This window comes from Argentina silus (genome assembly GCF_951799395.1).
Source record: "Argentina silus genome assembly, chromosome: 3".
Taxonomy (NCBI): domain Eukaryota; kingdom Metazoa; phylum Chordata; class Actinopteri; order Argentiniformes; family Argentinidae; genus Argentina; species Argentina silus.
Window position 1 is genome coordinate 22090449 of NC_139657.1, and position 20204 is coordinate 22110652.

The 20204-nt window shown below is 40.6% G+C and overlaps 1 protein-coding gene across 1 annotated transcript; it reads right to left on the reverse strand.

Moving 5' to 3' along the window:
- Positions 1 to 15969: 15969 nt before the first annotated feature.
- Positions 15970 to 18374, reverse strand: avpr1aa (arginine vasopressin receptor 1Aa; the record flags this gene model as incomplete). Its single annotated transcript, XM_083665832.1, has 2 exons — positions 15970 to 16756; positions 17426 to 18374. The coding sequence occupies 2 exons, from the start codon at positions 18372 to 18374 to the stop codon at positions 16461 to 16463; spliced, it is 1245 nt and encodes a 414-aa protein (XP_083521958.1). The 3' UTR covers positions 15970 to 16460.
- Positions 18375 to 20204: the final 1830 nt, after the last annotated feature.

The following is a 20204-nucleotide window of genomic DNA, read 5'->3' on the forward strand; positions in this document are numbered from 1 at the left end:
TGAACCCCTTTTCTTGCCATGTAGAACCCAATCTGTGGGCTCTAGGCACTGTAAAGAGTTCTCCTTCAAACGAAATAACCCTTTTGGTTCTATAGGTAGGCCTAATTAGCACCTTTATGTGTAAAATATGTGATGTATGTTGATCCAACTACAGTAAAACAATTACCATGTACTATAGTATTTTTTAAGAACTAGACTCATTAGAGAAGGAGAGTCTCTCTAAAGAGAATTAATGAACTCCACCGACACTTTACAGATGCCAAACTGGCACATAACCATGAATAATTCATAATTGTGTCTGTTAAGAGCTTCATTGACCTAATTACAGACAAACAGCCAATCACTGTGATGCTGCTGGTGATAATATTCCACAAGCAGAGCTTAGAGTCCAGACCATTAGCCCAAACATATCCATCAGATAAGCAAACATTTTCCTTTTTCATTCTTGAACCTTAGATCATACAATTGATTTAGTTTGGAAGGGAATGTTTCTGACACAGTAGATTGATAAAGGACATGGACATTTTAAATGAAAGTTAATTGGTATGACTTGTGAAACAGATACAGCACCTGCCTCATAAATTATGTATTATTATCAAAAATGAGTATGCTCTCAACAAATGATTTATTATATCCTGGTTTCAAAAGAAAGCCTGAATGAATTGATCCTTTAGCGCTTCCAGATATTTCATCAGAAATACATTGAGGAAAATATTATACGTCTATATTGTAGAATCATAGCAATGCAAAATGGATAGCAGATGGTGATATGATATCAATGTATGATAATGAATACCTATCAATTATTAAGGAGTTAGTTGAACCCAAATCAATCAGTCTCTTCTTTTCTCCGTAATGTACTGAAACCCAGAGGAAGTCAATATAGCCATCTCATATTGGATCTAGGAGATATTCTTCAGTGTACTAGTTTTTCTTTACAGTTTGCTTCACAACCAATTTCACATTCATATTTATACAGCTGTGACAAGGAATAGGCTTGAGTACACAGGCATACTATGGTCATGAGCAGAGCTTGGTCACGTTAGGTCCACTGAGATTAAATCATTTCCCTCTAGTCAACTTGGTTTGTTTTTAGCCATTGTGTGTGCAGGCGAAACATACTGGAACTGCATAAGGGTTCACATCCTGATATTATTGGTTTGTGTCATCCCAGAAAGGCAAACAGGGGTTTGGCAGCCAGAGGTGTAATTTGGTGAGCAGCTGGTGTTGTGTTGTGAGTTGTCTCTTGCCTGGCAGTGATGCCATCCCCTCAATGCAGCTTTATTTTGATCAAGCAGAAGGGGCTCTCTATCTCTCTCCGATGTCATCAGTAACAACAGAGAAATCATATTTTTTCCAATTTGCATGCAATTGCTTGACATCATCTACATTGAGTACCACAGTGTCTGGGTGTTTCTTGTGCCACAAGAACTTATTATCAATTCATTGAGAGTTGAATCTTAACTTAAGTAACTTAGGTTAACTAACCCTTTTGTGTGTGTAATTAGAATGATCATGCACATCTTCCAGTGACATCAATGTAAGATTTGTGTGAATGTATGATAGTCGGCTGGGGGGAGGTTGTAATCAGCCGATTAGGCCTGCAGATGACTGGCTCACACAGATGGACAGAGACAGACTGTCACCCACTCACATCTAAAGGCCTTCACCACACAACGGATTATCCACAGGCTCACAAGTTGGTGTGTGCGTGTGTGTGTGTGTGTGTGTGTGTGTGTGTGTGGTTTTATTGCATGCACAATGGTGGCAATATGGCATGTGCCTGGTGCATGGTGATGACTCAGCAGAGCTTAGTGTTTTGCACCACAGTGCCATGTTGAGCTTATTAGCAGACATACTACAGTGTTGCAGTGTATCAATTAGAGGAGGCACTCATAGTAGATCAGATTACTAGTAGATCTAGTAAGGGACTGATCGTTATTTATGATGGAGGGATTTGGGGGAGGGACCCTGGGGGTAGTCCGTTTTGAATTTCAGTTGGGGGGAGGGTTATGATTTTATACAGCGGAGGGGAGGGTCATGCAATTTGCAATGTATAAAATGTGTCTTTATTTCAATGCTTCAGAATGACCTCCCGTTACGCTCCTTTTGCGTATATGCCCAAAAGCCCAGCGCATGGAATGGGCGCTTTGCTAACACATTGGTGTGCTTCTCAGTCCGATCTGACGTGATCGGGCGAATCAAAGGGTGGAGTTGTTTTGCAACTCCCTTTGCTCTCAAAACAGCCTCAATTCTTCGTGGCATTGATTCCACAAGATGTTGGAAACATTCCTTTGAGATTCTGGTCCATGATGACATGATTGCATCACACAATTCCTGCAGATTTTTCAGGTGCACTTTCAAGCTGTGAATCTCTCGTTCTACCACATTCCAAAGGTGTTCTATTCAGATCCAGTGACTGGGAAGGCCACTGAAGAACACTGAACTCATTGTCATGTTCATGAAACCAGTTTGAGATGACTTTTGCTTTGTGACATGGTGCATTGCCATTAGAAGATGGGTAAATTGTGGACATGAAGGGATGCACATGGTCAGCAACAATACTCAAATAGGCTGTGGCATTTAAGCGATGATTGCTTGGTATTAACGGGCCCAAAGTGTGCCAAGAAAACATTCCCTACACCATTACACCACCTCCACCCTGAGAAGGTGTACCGGTGTTCCTAATAAAGTGTTCGGTGAGTGTATGTGCAATCAATAGATCTCTCAAATACCATAATGATTTAATTCTTAGTCTACACATCGCAGCATATATGGATTTTCCTTATTCAAATAGGCCTACGCATGTGTCAAGAAAACATTCATGATTGGTCATGAAATGTGCCTCCCACATTGAAGGAGGTTGCTGCTCCCTGCCGCCTGTCAGGCGTAACTGCGGGCTGAACAGTGCCTCGCTCTAAAATCTGCATCACTGGGCAAATCCACCAGAGGCGATGGTTTCGCGCAACGTTGCATCGCCATCTTTTGGCGTGTTGATCCTGCCACAATAAGGAGGAGCTAGTGGCTGATGTGGATCACCAACGCCTGCCTTAGCTTGTACCTAACCGTCTGTATTTTATATGGAAGTTTAGATGTCATGGTCATGTCACGCAGGCGGGGTGTAGGCGGCGTTTACGTGTAATGACTTATGTTGTTGTCAATTATTAATATTAGTATATCAACGCCTGACTATCACTCTAGCGTCTCTAGCGTCTGATAATACCGTCTGATTTACGCCGTGACTTGATCGTCTGATTACGAGGTCTGACCTTGCGTTGCCATGAGTGACCATTTTGTGAAGCAACTCCTCAACCTGATACTGATCTATGAATTGCTGTAGCCTACTGGGGAATTTCATAGAGCAACTGTTTACTTATGAACTAATAGCCTAGTTAATAAATATCATAGCATATCGTAGGATTTACAATGAACACTACAGTGGGCTATCAATACTACAAATAGTACACACCATATAGTAAATACTTACACATTTCGCAAAAACCCAACAACAGGCATTCATGTTATTAGCATTTTACAACTGGGGGGTCAGTTGCAGTTCAACAGTTTGGCTAGGAGGTGGTATCAGATGTCAGACAATATGCACACTATTTCACCAGTCCTACAGTACTCGTATTTATTTGTTAATGTTTGTGTCAATCTGCTATAGAGTTGCATTATCCAGGTTCAGCATGGCGCCATGTCATGGAGAACCATAATGATTTTGAAAATGGACCAATATAACATGACCAGGACATAATTATGGAAATTATGTATTTGTTCTGCAGCTATTGTAGCAACTTAGGCTATAGAAAACATAAAGATGATTAAAAATGTCATGAAACTTAATTCTTCTCTATTTGTTTCAATGACAAACACCACAAAACAAACTTAGGTAATTTTACCAAAGTTAGACTGATTGTAAACTCTGTCAAAATGCTATAGCCTACACATTTCCACAGAAATAAAATCTGACTTAAATTGTCCCAACACAGGGTACATTGTAGTCACAGGATATCAAAGGACTGTTCAATAAGTATGTTGAGCATAGCACAAATTATTGTTTAGTCAGTATTTTGCAGTCCACCAAATATGCCTGTTTTGGTGTTATTCGCTTATATCAAGTCTAATAGATTAATATCTGAGAATATCGTGTCATCCTACACAGTTATGGAAAGATCTGACTCAGGAAAACGAAGCCATGTAGTCAAAATATAGGTGTAAATACCACAGTTGGCAGAATATAAGCTTAAATGTATATATGTTAACCCTAACCCTATTAAATACTTGATATTATCATTAACAACTCAAATGCTGTTAAAAAATACTTCAGTTGGAATTGGGCAATGAATTCAAATTAATCATGTAAATTTAACGCGCACAGCCGGTGTAGTTTCCATGTTAGACGGTGTTATCAGACGCTCCAGTCAGACGCAAGTTACCTGTCCAAGTAGACGAGGTAACTTCACTAGTTTAATTTAGTAATTAATCCACCCGCAATAGCCGTGTGTGCTGCTGGAAGCATGTAGGCATATGCTTCGGACACATGTTAGGCTGTGCAATCAAGTTTGTTTTGCAATCAACGTTTGCATGTCTTTATAACATGTAAATACATTGTCGATTTAATTTATTTGATCATGCATCATAGTAATTTATTTAAAATAAATAGCCCAGCCTATGTAGTAATGTATTACAAATAAAATATATATTTAAAAAGGGGTGATATGAGACAGGCGCGAAAATATCGATTCAATTGTCTCAATTGTCACTTATATAGTACTTGTAGATAATGAATGAAATATCTAGTTTTCGATTTTTGGAGGGACAAAGAGAAGATCCATGCAATTATGTCAATTTTACGATGATGGGTCGCTGGCAAAGAGGTGGCAAATTTTACCGTTCGCGCCGAGAAGTTCGCCCTCATTTAAATAATATCCAGCCAATCAGATTCAACGGCTGTGTTCCAAAATGCGTTTTTGCACTACGCGTATGGCATACTCTTTCATTGCGCCACCCAACCTACTTCGCTCGCGCACGATCCCGTTATGCACTGCACATCAGCTTGCATGCCTTCCATAGAAAATGAATGGAGGCGATATATCGTCATCCAGATCTGGTGGAGACATTGCTGACGGCAGAAGCAGAGTGTATTCTGAAGTGTATAGAAACATCTTGTCTGCAAGCGTATGCGTCCAAATTCATTAGATGGTGCTTCATCATTGCACTGTACACTCACCGGCCACTTTATTAGGTACACCTGTTCAACTGCACGGTAACGCAAATATCTAATCAGCCAATCACATGGCAGCAACTCAATGCATTTAGGCATGTAGGCATGGTCAAGACGACCTGCTGAAGTTCAAACCGAGCATCAGAATGGGGAAGAAAGGTGATTTAAGTGACTTTGAACGTGGCATGGTTGTTGGTGCCAGACGGGCTGGTCTGAGTATTTCAGAAACTGCTGATCTACTGGGATTTTCACCACAACCATCTCTAGGGTTTACATAGAATGGTCCAAAAAAGAGAAAATATCCAGTGAGCGGCAGTTCTCTGGGCGAAAATGCCTTGTTGATGCCAGAGGTCAGAGGAGAATGGCCAGACTGGTTCGAGATGATAGAAAGGCAACAGTAACTCAAATAACTTGTTACAACCAAGGTATGCAGAAGACCATCTCTGAATGCACAACATGTCGAACCTTGAAGCAGCTGGGCTACAAAAGGGGGTCCAACCCAGTACTAGCAAGGTGTACCTAATAAAGTGTCCGGTGAGTGTATATGCACCATTAAGTTTGCTCAGCAGCGGGTTTCAAACATACCTGTTTCATTTCATGGAAAATGTGATTGGCTCATCAGGCTGCATAACTGAACTGTCTATGCTAGTTTTTGTGCACATTTCCAAACTAAATAAATGCCTCACATTCAATTACACAACCCCAAAAACATCTGGACTGGGACCCGGTGGAACCTCTGGTGGAAAAGCTCCATCAGTGCCTCAAACAGACATTTTGGTAGATTGTTGCAATTGAGGAATCCTAAATCTGTTGGGTTTTGACTTGTTGTATTTTGGAAGAGTTTGTTTATTACTATGTGTTCTCTGAGACAGAGGGTAGCCTATAGTAGCCCGAAGAACCCACTATAGAATTGTAAAGTTATTGTTTACATGCATTTGATGTATAAGTGTGATTTGGCTGTTTAATTGTTAGGCATATATATATATATATCAGTTTGACCACTAGATGTCACTAGTTAATTATGATGCTTGCAAGATGGAATAGGTTAGCTTCACTCACACACCATTTTTGTTTTCTGTATGTTGGATCACATATGGGACAGGGGGAGTTTGCAAATGTCCCCTTTGAGAATATATTTTTTACAATCCTTGATCTTTGTCTAACTGATTTGTGTGTGTGTGTTGATGGAGAGATTTATGAGCGCAAACAGGCCAGATTCCATTCCCACCTGCGGAGTTTCAGGGTTAAGCTTGGGTTTTTCAGAGACTCTCCATGGGGATCCAGTACTGGCCATTTGTTATTTTTATTACCTTTAGGCTTTTTTTCTCTTTCTCAGTCCACGCTTTTCACACATGGCTAGATATTGCAATGGTGTACTGCAGGAAAAAACGATTGATTCCTGGATGACATTAAGAAAGCTGGAGAGAAGTGGTATCATCATCATGTTGAATGAAATACAAAGTAGTACAAAGGAGATGTGTAATATCTCAATCCCTGATTGTCATAATTGTTGTATTGGACAATGTGGCAACCAGTGAGTGGGCTATTACGTAAAGAGATGAGGTGGAACAGCACAGAAAAAAGTATTGATTTACTGTATGTAGCGACAAGTGCATTGTTTAAACCACAATGGGCATGAAATAGTATTGAACAAAGAAGTATTTGACAAAGAGTCTGCATTATTGTGTGTCACTGCCCATAGGTGGAAATGTCTGGCAAGCAACCCTTGTCTACACTATCTATAGACAGGCACCAGGAGGTCAGTGAGTAGCCGAACCTCTGAGCTAACAGAGAGATGAGCCTGTTGCAGTGTTAATGTATGTATCTATATGTTAAACACACGCCATTTAACCTTCTCAGCCCTACTGTATATGTACCATACACTTATGGCAAGAATGCAGGGCAACCAAACCTCATAAATATCTATCTTTATCATGGTTAATCTGTTACGATCCCTCTCCCTGACCTGCCCACTGGCACCACCTTGAGGCCCCGGCGATCATCGCTGGAGCGTCAACCTCCCAGTCGACAGTGCACCTGTTCCCTGTCTCCTCTCAGCACACCTGCGACCCATTCCCAATCACCCGCCTATAAGAATCCTGCCCAGTCTTCACTCCGGTGCCAGAACGTACTGTGTATATGGTAACCTTCCCAGTAACCCGCATTACACTTCCAGCCTTTTTCATGTCCTCCCGTGTTCCTAGTGTTTGTTTTGTGTTTCACCGTATTCTCCTGTGCCCCTCCAGAACCCTCATCTTCCTTGGATTCCCCTTGTCTACCTTCCACGGACCTAGCCCTTTCCTGTTTGATTACCCGCCTGCCTGCCCGAACCCTGCCTGTCTGACTACCCGCCTGCCTGCAGAACCCTGGACCAACCCTGGACTACTCTCCCTAGGATTCTCTCCCCTACCCCTCTCCCCATTACTTACTATTAAATAAGCCTTTGGGCTTAACCCTACCCTCTCTGTGTGCTGTCATTCTGGTTCTTCAGGCGTTCCCGAGTAACATAATCCCAATTTGACATACTATGTATTCATCACAGGGAATATTTTATTATTTAGGCACAGTGATGTCTAATTTCTCATGGAAGAATGTGACATTCTCTCTGTGGGTGAAGTGTGGGTTATCAGGAAGAGATGTTTCATTCCCAATAACATAACCCATCTTCACATTAGCCAAGGAGTCTTGAAATAGCCCCTCTCACAGCCCCTGTCACTACCAAGGGCCTCCCATGCAATTCACACAGTAGAAATGTGATTGATTCCAGGTCCACAGACTAAAGAGGGGGTGACGCCAGACAACTGACAGTATGTAAACACTCTGAGAGGGTCAGAGGGCAACACTTTGGGGATGTCCCCTATTGCATTGCTCTTTTTACAAAAGCCATCTTGTTGCCTTGAAGATTAAATGGGGTCATTTTATGTATTTAAGTTGACCGGGGAGGTGGACAGACTACGTTTATTGGAGTGAATCTGTGTTTTACGAATACATACTGTAACATGCAGGAATTGAAAGTTAGTTCTTGAATGAATAATGTGATTTTAATGATGTACACCCACAATTGTATTTTGAGAAAAGTTGCAATAATTGTAAGAAATACATTACAGTCATGTCTATTTATTGCAGAAAAGTGTAGAAATGAAGACAGTGAACATAATGCCATGACAACATACTCATTTCAGACTAGAAATTATGTTTTCTCAGCCAGAGTTTGTGAAGGTTAAATAAAGTCACATAACCACATCCTTGACTTGAGATGGCATTGAGCAGATTAACATTATGTAAGAGAATAGACATCATTCATGAGTGAGTTTCTACACGTGATATTATAAACATTTTCTGGTCTAATGAACATGTAGGCCTACATATTTCACAAACATATTCACCTAAAAGTGAGAGGCTGTTCCTGTAAATTGTTATGACATGTGACATCAACTGTGGGAACTAATTTAGAATAACACCTCCTTGTTCCCTCACGTCCAATTGATGTTGACAGATTGAACTAATCCATAATTACTCAGATCACTATTTCTTCAACCTCTTAAGAAAACAACAGGCTTGTCAGTTCATTAATCATTAGTGAAGCCATTACAATTTGTTTTGGTTTCCAGGCAACGGCAGAGCTGTGACGGAATGGTGTGGTGGTGTTCTTTTTTTCTACATGTTTTCTTCTGATGCTGAATACATGTGAAGACCTCCCACACCATCTATCATTCATGAATAGTGTTGTCTTGGCTAATTTCAGCTACGGTTTATCCTGTGTGTTCATGTATTGTTGTCACCTACAGTATAGCTTGTTGTCTGTTTGTGTCGAAATTAAGATGTTTGTCTAAAGTCAATAAAATAAAATAAAATTGATAACCGAATTGTGTAATTCAGTACTTAATTTTCACACTTGTATAACATAACCATTTTACTGCACGGGATTTTGAGATGAGCCAACTAACCATGCGAATATCTGCTTTCAACAGGTCTACTGATGGTTCATACTTTCAAACTTTGCTCCCGTCCTCTGGCGAAGATGGCTGGCTGTGTAGGTGGGTCTGATTTTAGCCCCTATCTCACCTTCCTCACACTGCCTTTGACTCCTGCCTGGCTTCTGAGCTCACAGAGAAAGACTATCCTCAGTCTGCAGGATCCACAGGCCTTCACTGTGTGATCCCAGGCACATCAAAGCACCACTTTGATTAATAAACCTCTGATATGACATTTCCTTCTTTCTGAACTTCCTCTGTAAAAATCGTCCCATTCCATTTCAAAGCACCACAAAAAACAGTCAAACCGCCTACTACATTGTGTTACACCTTCTTCAATTAACTTTGATCTGTGTTATTTCTCGTCTGTCCCTGCTCATTGTCAGTCAGTTAGTTTTAAGGAACACCAATTAGTTTTAAGGAACTTCTCTTATTTAATATCTTATACAGGATACAGAGGTCTTAACACTAGATAGATAGATAGATAGATAGATAGATAGATAGATAGATAGATAGGTACTTTATTGATCCCTGAGAGGAAATGAAGGTGTTACAGCAGCTCACATCACAAACAACAACAACAAAATAAAATGACAATAGAATAATAGAATAAAATAAAATAGACATCTGAAACATTATATACAGTAAGAACAGTCCAGTATGATTTAACATCCCCCAGCCTGACTCTGATCACCCCGATGGAGCCAGCCAGCCAGAGGAGGAGTTGTACAGTCTTATTGCGGCAGGCAGTAAGCTGTGTTGCTTTGGAGGTTCTATGCGTTCTACTCTTTCCTCATTCACTTGTGTTAAATCTTGAAAACTGCCAAAAGTTGGGGTATTTAAAACGCTATTTGCAAATAGATTATGATGTTATTGTTGGGACGAGCTGAGGTGAACAATAGAACAGGAAGGGGGTAATTGTTGTTGCAGAGTGGAAGCGGACATGTTAGAGAGCCTGGTCTCTAGGAGATCCTGTCATTATGAGAATGGGAGTGGAGGGGACTTGTGAAAATGCACTTTGTCCCGCTAACTCTAAATCCCAGATTTAAAGTTTGCCAAACAGGCCCATCTTTTTCTGTTTTAAGCCTAAGCAGGACACAAGATGAACACTGAGACCAAATAATACCAATGATAAAAATCTGCTTCATTGTTAGAAATTGTGAATGCTAAATATTTGGCTGGCTTCAAGAGCTGGAGCTCCCATGGTCCTTTCTGCAAGGCGTACCACCCTTTGCAGAGCTCGCCTGCCCTGGGCCATACTGCTACCGAACCAGACTTGGCTTGTTGACTGAATTTAAGTTGTTTGATGAGTTTGTTCAGATCAAGATGATCTTCCCATGACAGTTTCTGTGAGGGGTGCTGTAGGAGGCGTTGTCCAGATAGTGAGAGAGAATGGAACACGTTTCCTGTAACGAAAAGACCACTGGAGGTTGTTTACATCATTTGAAGTAAGGAAACTGTCAAATTGGTGAGCTTTTACAGAGGAGTGTGCCCAACATAACCCATGATCTAAACAGTGTCTCAATTTAAGGAATGCATTTAGAACACAAGCGATCTCAGAAATGTAATATTTTCTTCTCGTGGATGATCTCATGTTTATGTTACGTCATGATATTCATAGGTTTATTCACTCCTCTTTCTCTTACAAATTGGAACACGGAATTTAGAGAGTGACAACACATTGTTGTGTAACATCATGTGTCTGCAAGTATGGAAGCCTTTGTTCAGAAAATACATTATTATTATTATGAAAGTGAATAGCATCAATGTACTGTTACGAAACCCACAAGCCAGCCTACAAGTAGCTCTACTCTTGTCAGTCTAGAGGTGCTAGGCTGTCTAAAATAGTTCTGCAACTGGTCTGGATGTATGCTTTAACTTAAGTTGTAAGTAGTAGCTGTGTTGGATGTGGTGAGACCTGAGGAAGCAAGGGGCTACTGACCAGACTCTATGGCGTGCTCCAACAATACTCTGCAGGCTAGCCCAAATGGATGGTAGTTGTTCATAGGACGACAAATAACACAAACAGAATACCAAATAATATGTCTAATTTAAGACAGGATAGAAAATCTGTATTCCCCTGGAGGATGTGCCAAACAGGTGGTCCGTCAATGTCTCAATTACAACCCCCGTACTGGCGGATGATATTGACATCTTAAACACTTTGTCATCGTGACTTCCGCCCTGGATCCTGGCTTTCACACCCACTTCCCCTGGGGTAGCATGTGACATGTGATAATGTACTGTATAAACTGTGATCTATCCCTATCTAGAGTACTGATTCCTAACCCCGGCCCCCTGGCCCCTGCCCACACCGGACACATACACTTCAAAATGCGATATGGCCAATACCAGGGCCAACGCCTCCCTTTCAGTCGTCGAGAAAGCCTGTTGATGTTTTTAATTTTGATTCAATTTTGAACTTCATTGAAAAATATGTGATTGGTTTCTTAACATCAGAAGTGCCCCCTGAAGCAACACTGCCCCAACCCCAACACCAAGGGCATCCCTGGCCAACTCGAAAGGCATTGCAAATTTGGAGTGCCCCCCAATACCGGCTCACACAATAGAATCGTCTTGACCTGCTCCAAGACCTGCTGACACAGCTCCGTCCCAACAAAACTTGACCTCCTTCTTTAAGTTTGTCAGGGGTTCAGTCACCACTGCAAAATTAGGCACGAATCTCAGGTAAAATCCACACATCCCCAGAATTCTCATCACCTGCCTCCTCATCTGTGGAAGAGGCAAATATTATGCATAGTCCCCCTATTTCAGGGCACCAAAAGTAATGAGGCAATTGGCTTGACAGGTGTTTGTGGTTAGTCAGGAGTGTTCCGTCACATCATTTGTGCAGGCATAGTGAATGTCTAGTATTGATTGTAGGCTTTGTGTTTTACCTTTGGAGTCTGCTATTGGTGTCTGTCAGTATGAGGACCAAAGAGGTGTCCATGAAAGTCAAGGAAGCCATTATTAGGCTGAGAAATCTGGAAAAAAAATCCAGAATAACAGATGTGGTGGAAGTTGTGTTATGGAAGATTTTTGACTGGCCAAGTCAATCTAAAGATTTAAATCCAGTTGAACATGCATTTAATTTCCCGATTATAGGATTTTAAGGAAAAATACCTCAAAACAAAAACAACTGAAGATGACTGCACTACAGGCCTGGCAGAGCATCACCAGACTTCAGGCAGTTATTGCATGCAAAGGATTGTCAACCAAACACTAAACATGAGTTCTTAATTTGGACATTATATGAAACTGTCCCATTACTTTTGGTGCCCTGAAATAGGGGGACTATGTATAAAAAGTAATTTCAAAATGGTGAAACCAATATGTACAAGCTGATAATATATACTTGTCATAGTTACTGTTTGATAGTAACCTCATAGTTACTGTTTGATTTCAAATCCAAACATTTGGAGTATAGAGCCAAAAGAAGAAAAAATGCTTCACTGTTCTATTACTTATGCAGGGAACTGCATAACTCGTTATATAACACATTGACAAAATTCAACATCTCACTGGATGACTCACACTACATTAAATACTATAACTAACCTGTATTTAGGTAAATTATTATTTTTCTGCTCCACCTTATTTTATTGGTCACCTTCAAAATCCACCCTGAATCCACCCTTCCAGTGAGATCATGATTATCCTGATTTGCAGCATCAAAACTAAAAATCTAAATTAACAACCTTTGAGTTTTGAAATACGCAAGAACAACATTCAATCTTGATTAAAGGTCAAATTATACTATCAAATCCGAATCCCTATCCGAATGATCAGAATCTCATATTTCACTTTTGAAATACCCAGTTCTACAATTGAATCCAAATTGTTTGCCGAAATCCGATCAGATAAGTTTTTAAATACTGGGCCCTGGGAACTCGACACAATAAGTTTTCATCATGGTTTTCAAGGTCTGGTGACACCACTCTATCGCCCCCTGGGACTGAGGATGATAAGCAGAAGATGTTATCTGTTCAATGTCCAACTCACTCAGTGCTTCCCTAAACACCCCGAACATGAAATTCGACCCACGATCGGACAGGAATGCCCAAAGGTAGACCAAATCTCGTCACGAACAAGAGTAAGACCTCCACAACTATCCTAGCCTCAATATTCCTCAGCGGAACGGCCTCTGTGAACATTGTCTTCAAATCCATAATGGTCAGCAAAAAATCATTCCTCTTTCGGGTCTTTGGTAGTGGCACCACCACCTGGGAAAATGGCTCCCCCACCACTGGAAGTGGATGCAGAGGAGACACTGGGGTAGTCTGGTTTGGTTTCCCCACCATCTGACAAGCATGACAGGTCCGACAAAACACCCCTACATCCCGCTGCAACACTTTCACTCTCGACTACTCCTATATACTACACCCCAGTCTTCTTATATTTGGGGTTTTGATGGGGTAATACAGTGAAACTAAACTCAATAGGAATTTTTTGTTATATTCTTTGCCCCTATTCCCACTCGAAGTTATTGCCTAATGTTGCCTAACTGCCACATAAGTCAAAGTTCTACGTAGTTGCCTTGCTAATGTGGTGTTTTAAATTTTTATTTAAATGTGTTTAACCCTTTAGTAGTGCTTAGTGGAAACATGCATATGATGAGCACGTTATGGTGGCCTTGTACTTTCGTTTCTGCATGCATGTTTTACTAGGAGAGTGTGTTGTTCTACATGGCACTTGATTGTTATTCTTTCACAAACTGTAGATTGTCCATCACTTTCTACCAGTCAGATGACCCTGAAATGGGAAATGCCTGACTTCTAATCTTCCAACTGGGGTTCCATGCTGCGTCTAACAACATCTGTTGACATCCACAGTCATGTCTTCTCACAATTTGCTCTGTATGGACGCTGAGCTGTGACCCAGAGCACTGATGCGTTTTAGCATCGCTAGCCTTTCAAAGACTTGAGGCCTGCTGATGGGCATGTCAAACGAGGCGCAGAGAGGTTGCCAGGTGGGGAATCCGAAACACTTCAATCAGCTGCAGGGCAATGTGGCCTTACACATCACAAGAGTTCGTCATCACAGAAACCCAGTGAACTCAAGTTGCCAGATGTGGATGCTTGTCCCAGAGGTTGACAACACTATCTGATATGGCTGGGCATGGCTTGTTCCGTCCCATTTGACACAATCACAGTAAGTGGAAGAATTTTCCCCCGCCCCACCCACTGGTCTTTAGGATACCAGGTTTATCTGGTTGGTTGGTACCAGGGGTCTGTCTGGAATTGAAGAGGGGGGAGAGATGGTGTTCAACATGAGTTTCCCTTCTCTGCCCATGTTACCAATGGCACTCCTATGCTCAGTGCTTGAATTGGATAAGAAAGAGACAGAGAGGTTTCAAAGTAAATTCATATTTTGTATATTCGATCCTTTCTTTATATTTTCTATAATATTTATTTTCTTTACAACGTGTACAAGCAGAGGCAGATCCATACAAAGTCACAATAAACAGCTTCATATAAATTATTAATATCAACAAATATCTTGAACATGGAAAAGTACATGTTATCTACAAATATACACTCAAACACAAATTATGAAAACCTGTAGGTCTATTTTCAGTATCTTTGAGTATTTTCATTGTTGGTACACTCTTGTTTGACGTGCACTTTTGTCTGACATAATTTACCAATAAGCTTTTGATGTTTTTCAGAAACATCCCACTGTAAAATACATTGCATGAATATACAGCATATGAGAACATTTAAAAAGCATGGGGCCATAATGCATGCAGTGTTCTAAACAATGGGCTTCATGAGGCAGGAAGTTAGGAAGTGCTTCTGTGGGTTTTTACCCAGTGTGTGTGGAATGTGTGTTTGTTTTGTTTTGTTCAACCTTGCTGACGTGGAGTTGATCATTTAACCCCCTGACCCATTCTCAAGAGAATCACATCTGCTGTCAGCTGCTCATAGACGGTCTTTTGCAGTTTGTAATAGAAAACATTGCTACATTTATACAAAGGTTGATTGTCATGACACAATGTAAACGATCAAAGGATGAGTCCTAATGTAGATCTGGATGAGTGCAATGCACCATTCACAGTATGCATGTTCCAAACACAAAACTGATATTCATTGATTTATGAGGTGTCTCAATACAATTTTTTTTAAAAACAGTCCAACAGAGATTAGAGTTTAGAGCATTTCAACACACATGAATTATCCTGAAACCATTTAGTTTGGTTCCAACTTTTAAAGCCACAATCTGGGATTTGTTTTCCAGCAAACCAGCAGCCCTGCTTGATTTGGTTTACAGCTGAGCGATGGGGCTGGGAAAACGTAACCCCTCTCAAATCCATACATTAGACAGTGCTCTAGATGCAACTGACTGTCCAACATCTACATGATAGTTTTGAACATATTTTGTAAATGTACTGTGCATGTTTGTTAACATTCTTGTATTTGTAAACAATAGAGTAATAAAACTGTTTGATTAAAAATGTTGGGTTATAAAAGTTGTTATAAAGTTGTGCTAAGCTAAGTTATATCTTCAAGAATCAATTGGTATATACTGTATTTTGAATTGAAACAAACAATAAACAGATTTTCAGATCACAGTTTGTGCCTTTAAATAAAACCAGTGGAAGGGAAAAGGGGGGGAAATAAGGTCAGACACCTTCAAGCTCTAATTCTCTAGGTTACTAGGAGACATAGTCAATGGAAGAATGATTTTGACAACAACACACCCTGGGGGTTCCTGTAACTTCACTCGGTACTCTGATACTTTGTAAACAGTAAAGGCCCATGAGTTTTCACATTGAGTGGCGCACTGGGAAAATATGGCCACCACAAAATCAAGCTGCTTGCAATTACTATTATTGAAAAAGAGCATGCTCTTATAATCTGTGTGATTATTGAATCAATGGTTCTTAAAGGGTCTCCTTGACCACAGAGACCTTTCATTAAGTTTTAACTCAGGATTTTACTTCCAGTGGTCTGGATTTTGCTGTATGAATTCCTAGATTGTAAAATCCTGGATATTAACGCAGAGTACATTGCCCATATTTAAATGCCCATAATTATCCCCAAGCTTCCAAACCATATTAGATATATCTTAGTACATGATAATATGATTTTCTTAAAATTTTATGAATGTATTTTTTCGGTCTGACAGCCAATATTAAACAATTGCGTAATCACAGTTTTTGTTTGACACTTCAATAATTCAGTGTCAACATCAACAGTTTAACTCTAGTGGTGGTACCTTTAAGTGAATAAATATAATCTTTGACATGGATTTGTGCATTATGATTCCACTTGAATTGATGGAATGGAGGATTTCGGGAAGTTGTCAAGGTCTTTCCAAGTGCCCGAACTACACGTTGGACTTCGGTTGGTCATTTTAGTTAATAGCGTAGTTCTTCGGATACTGCTGTCCGAGTCCTCTTTCTTAAACTTGTGATGTATTTTGACACAGCACGGGAGACAGTGCGTAAAGTCGTGTAGGAGATGGCCACTGAAGATCATGTATATCCACGGGTTACAGCAGCTATTAAGACTCGCGAGTAGTGCAGACAGGGTGACCGTAGTGTTCTCGGAATCTGGAGGGAGGAAATGACCAGGAGAGAATTAGTCCAACAGCTGGTATATGTCATAAATCAATAATGCTGCAAATCACACAATCAGAGGGGAGTTATCAAGGGACTTAAAGTCATTTGTTTCATGGCACAATCAATCATATACTGATCTAGACATAACCATACGTTAAATAGGCCTACAATATGCATGGCGTAGATGTGTGAGAGGATAATGAACAACTAATCTAATTCATCACTAGTATATATATTTTCAAAAATAGTTTTATTGTAATGGCATTCATTCTAAGAGAAACGATTTAAATATGTGATAACGCGGTGTGCAATTATTACCCGCAATGACATTTTCTCTCCATGACAAATCAGTCGCATGCTAAATTATAGTTAATATCACAGCTACGAGTGAACAAGTGCTCCAAGTCAATCCTCATAGATATTCATAGACGAATTCAGCATCCCAGTGGATGCGTAAAAGCAGGCTTAACTTTTTAGAGTAGATGTCCAAATGCTTTGCGCAGCTCCTATTATGTGATTTTTTACAGATTACACTTCAGATATTGTAACGTTTAGATATCAACGAGTAAGAATGACTCATTCTTTATGTCTTATACAGATCGCCTGCTGATGTACGTGTAACGTCTAATCCATCTTCCTAAACACATCCAAATCACTTACCGTCCCATTGGAAGTTATCGTCCCACACGGACCACATCTGCACGATAAAGAAGGGTGACCAGCATATAATGTACGCCAACACAATAACAAAAGTCATTTTGACAGTTCTCAACTTCGCTCTGGATATGGTGGTGACACTGCTAACGGAATTCTTCCCAATTAAACCGTTCTTAGACGCAGCTCCCGCAGTTGTATTCCTGGTCTTGTATTTGATGTTCTTCCATATGCTATGGCAGATGAAGCCATAACATATCATCAGAATGACAACGGGAATTAGGAATATGCCGACGGTTATCCAAGTGATGTAGGCCTTTACGCCCCATGGCTCTATGAAGTGGCCCCAGCAGTCGTAGACGTCCGAGCCATTTTTGATCTCACTCAGGGAGAAGATGAAGTACTGGGGCATGCTAAGGATTAGGCTGCACATCCAGGTGCTGATGATCATGATATAGGACCGCTGGGTGGGCTGCTGGAGGGTCTTCAGCGGGTGACAGATGGCAATGTAGCGGTCCAAGGTCATCATCACCATCATATAGGTGGAGGCGAACATGCCCATTACCTGCAGGTGCTTCATTATCCTGCAGAGGAAATCTGGCCCGTAGAAGCGAAAGGTGATTTCCCAACAAAGCTGCGGCAGGACCTGGAAGAACGCGACCACCAAGTCAGCGAGACTCAGGTGCTTGATGAACAGGTGCATCCTTGACGTCTTTTTCTTGGTGTTGTACATCGCCAGCAAAACACTGATATTCCCAATCACCGCCACGACAAAGGTGATACTCAGGACCGTTATTTCGATTTTGGCGACCTCTTCATTTCTTCCAAATGGATCACTCCCGTTGGAGTGGACCGTAGCATTACCAAGTATTCCCATCATTGGATCGTTCGTGGGACTGAAAAATATAGATTGATTGACTCCGTTGAAGAGGAGCGCATGGACGGGAGTGTGCATGGCTCAGCCTCCCTTTGCGCGCTTGGCCTCAGCTACAGTGCCAGAGGGGCAAAGTGGAGTGCGTCTCCGTATAAGGTGCTCCCTGACTCTGAAGGGAATAGGACTCCAGCGAACTCTTCTTGCTTTGTGAGCTGCTGAGCCTTTTAAACACGAATCAAATTTTAGCCACCACGCGCAAAGCGGTTAGAGCCAAACCCACCCGTGTATCCGACAACAGCCAGTCATGTTACGTAGGACTGGACACCACCCGACATCGCCAAACTGTCTTCCCACCTACTCTTAAGATAATATTTTGAAGTCTAGCTTTTCCCATGCATTGCAGTATCTGATGCTGCGCAAAAATGTTTTATTGTAGTCGGCCAATACACATAAAATGTAGATTATTCCATTTCTAAAATGTGCATTCATAGATATAATTAATTAGGCTATTGTGTTTAATTAAAACCCTTCGATCAAAAAAACTAAAAGCCTTAGCCATTGTATTCACTCTGAAACATTCCAATGATGATGCACCTATCGATATGGAACACTGGTTATTAATACATCCAACAGCCATAGATAAATAAGGCCTTTTCATTTAGATACTTTTTATGTATTATTTAAACATTTGATACAGAATCAAAATAATTATCCCTGAATACCATGATTTATTTTTCCACAACTCCAAGAAGTGTGTAGATAGAGGCTCAAGTAGACAAAGCATACATACATTTCGTTTAGCCTACTTTCTATGAACCAAGCCTGAAAAACAAGTATTTGGAATTGACTTTATAAACTAGCCAATTGTACACAAAACAATAAGCATATTCATGTTTGTTTAGTCAGTTGAATATGCTATTCAAGGTTTTTTTTCCTCCTGGTAAAATAGCTATTCATCCAACAGATAGATAGACATTAGTTGAAATGGAAGCAGGAATGTTGGCTTTAAGACTGCTTGAGTTCAGCTCAGTTCACCTCAGCTCTGATCAGCTTTGTGTAATCAAGACAATGATTAACTGTTTAAAGTTGCATGTCAAAATGGGTGTTCTTGAAATAGTGTGATGCTGGCTGCATTTGGATAAATACGTATTTGCCTGACACATCACAGAGGAATATCAAACTGTATGATGTACCAGAAACATTTGTCTCGAAGACCAAATATGGTGGTTAGCTGGACCCTACAGTATATCTAAGAGATACACATACCCTAGTTGTCAACTACAGCTATCAAACTCTTATTATAGGACTGAACTCCTCATATCAGTCCTACAATACAGTAAGTACTGTAAGTGTATGCTCTGCTCTGTTGTGTGAAACCCACTGTTGAAGAAGGACCTTATAGTTCCTTGACTATAGTAAATTACATTTAATCAAATATAGGTATGTTAATAGAATGATTCATAGGAATGTAATTTGCTTTGATGTATTTTCTGTATTTTTCATCTCTCTCTCTCTCTCCACCTCTTCCTTTCTGTCCTCACAGTTTATTTATTTTTTTCTCCCTCAGTTGCCACCCCTGACCTTTTTTAGACATCCTCACAACAGTGTCATCTCTCTTTTACTCCCTGTCCAGTGCCCACCCCTCCTCCCTCTTTTCTGGCCATGTTTGGACATCCCTCCCTCCTCACAGACCCATTGTGCATTTGTTTAGAACTTCTCATTGTCTGACCATTATGGGTGACGCCAGTGTGGTTTTGAATTGACCTCCTAAAAATGTCCATCATAATTAACAATCTCAGATTTCCAAATACAATTACTAGGGAGTTGTGGTCATTCAACTGCTATTTTCAGGTCAAATCCATCTGGTCATGATGATAGTTGCCATGTGCCTCTGTTGTTGTCCCACCAACT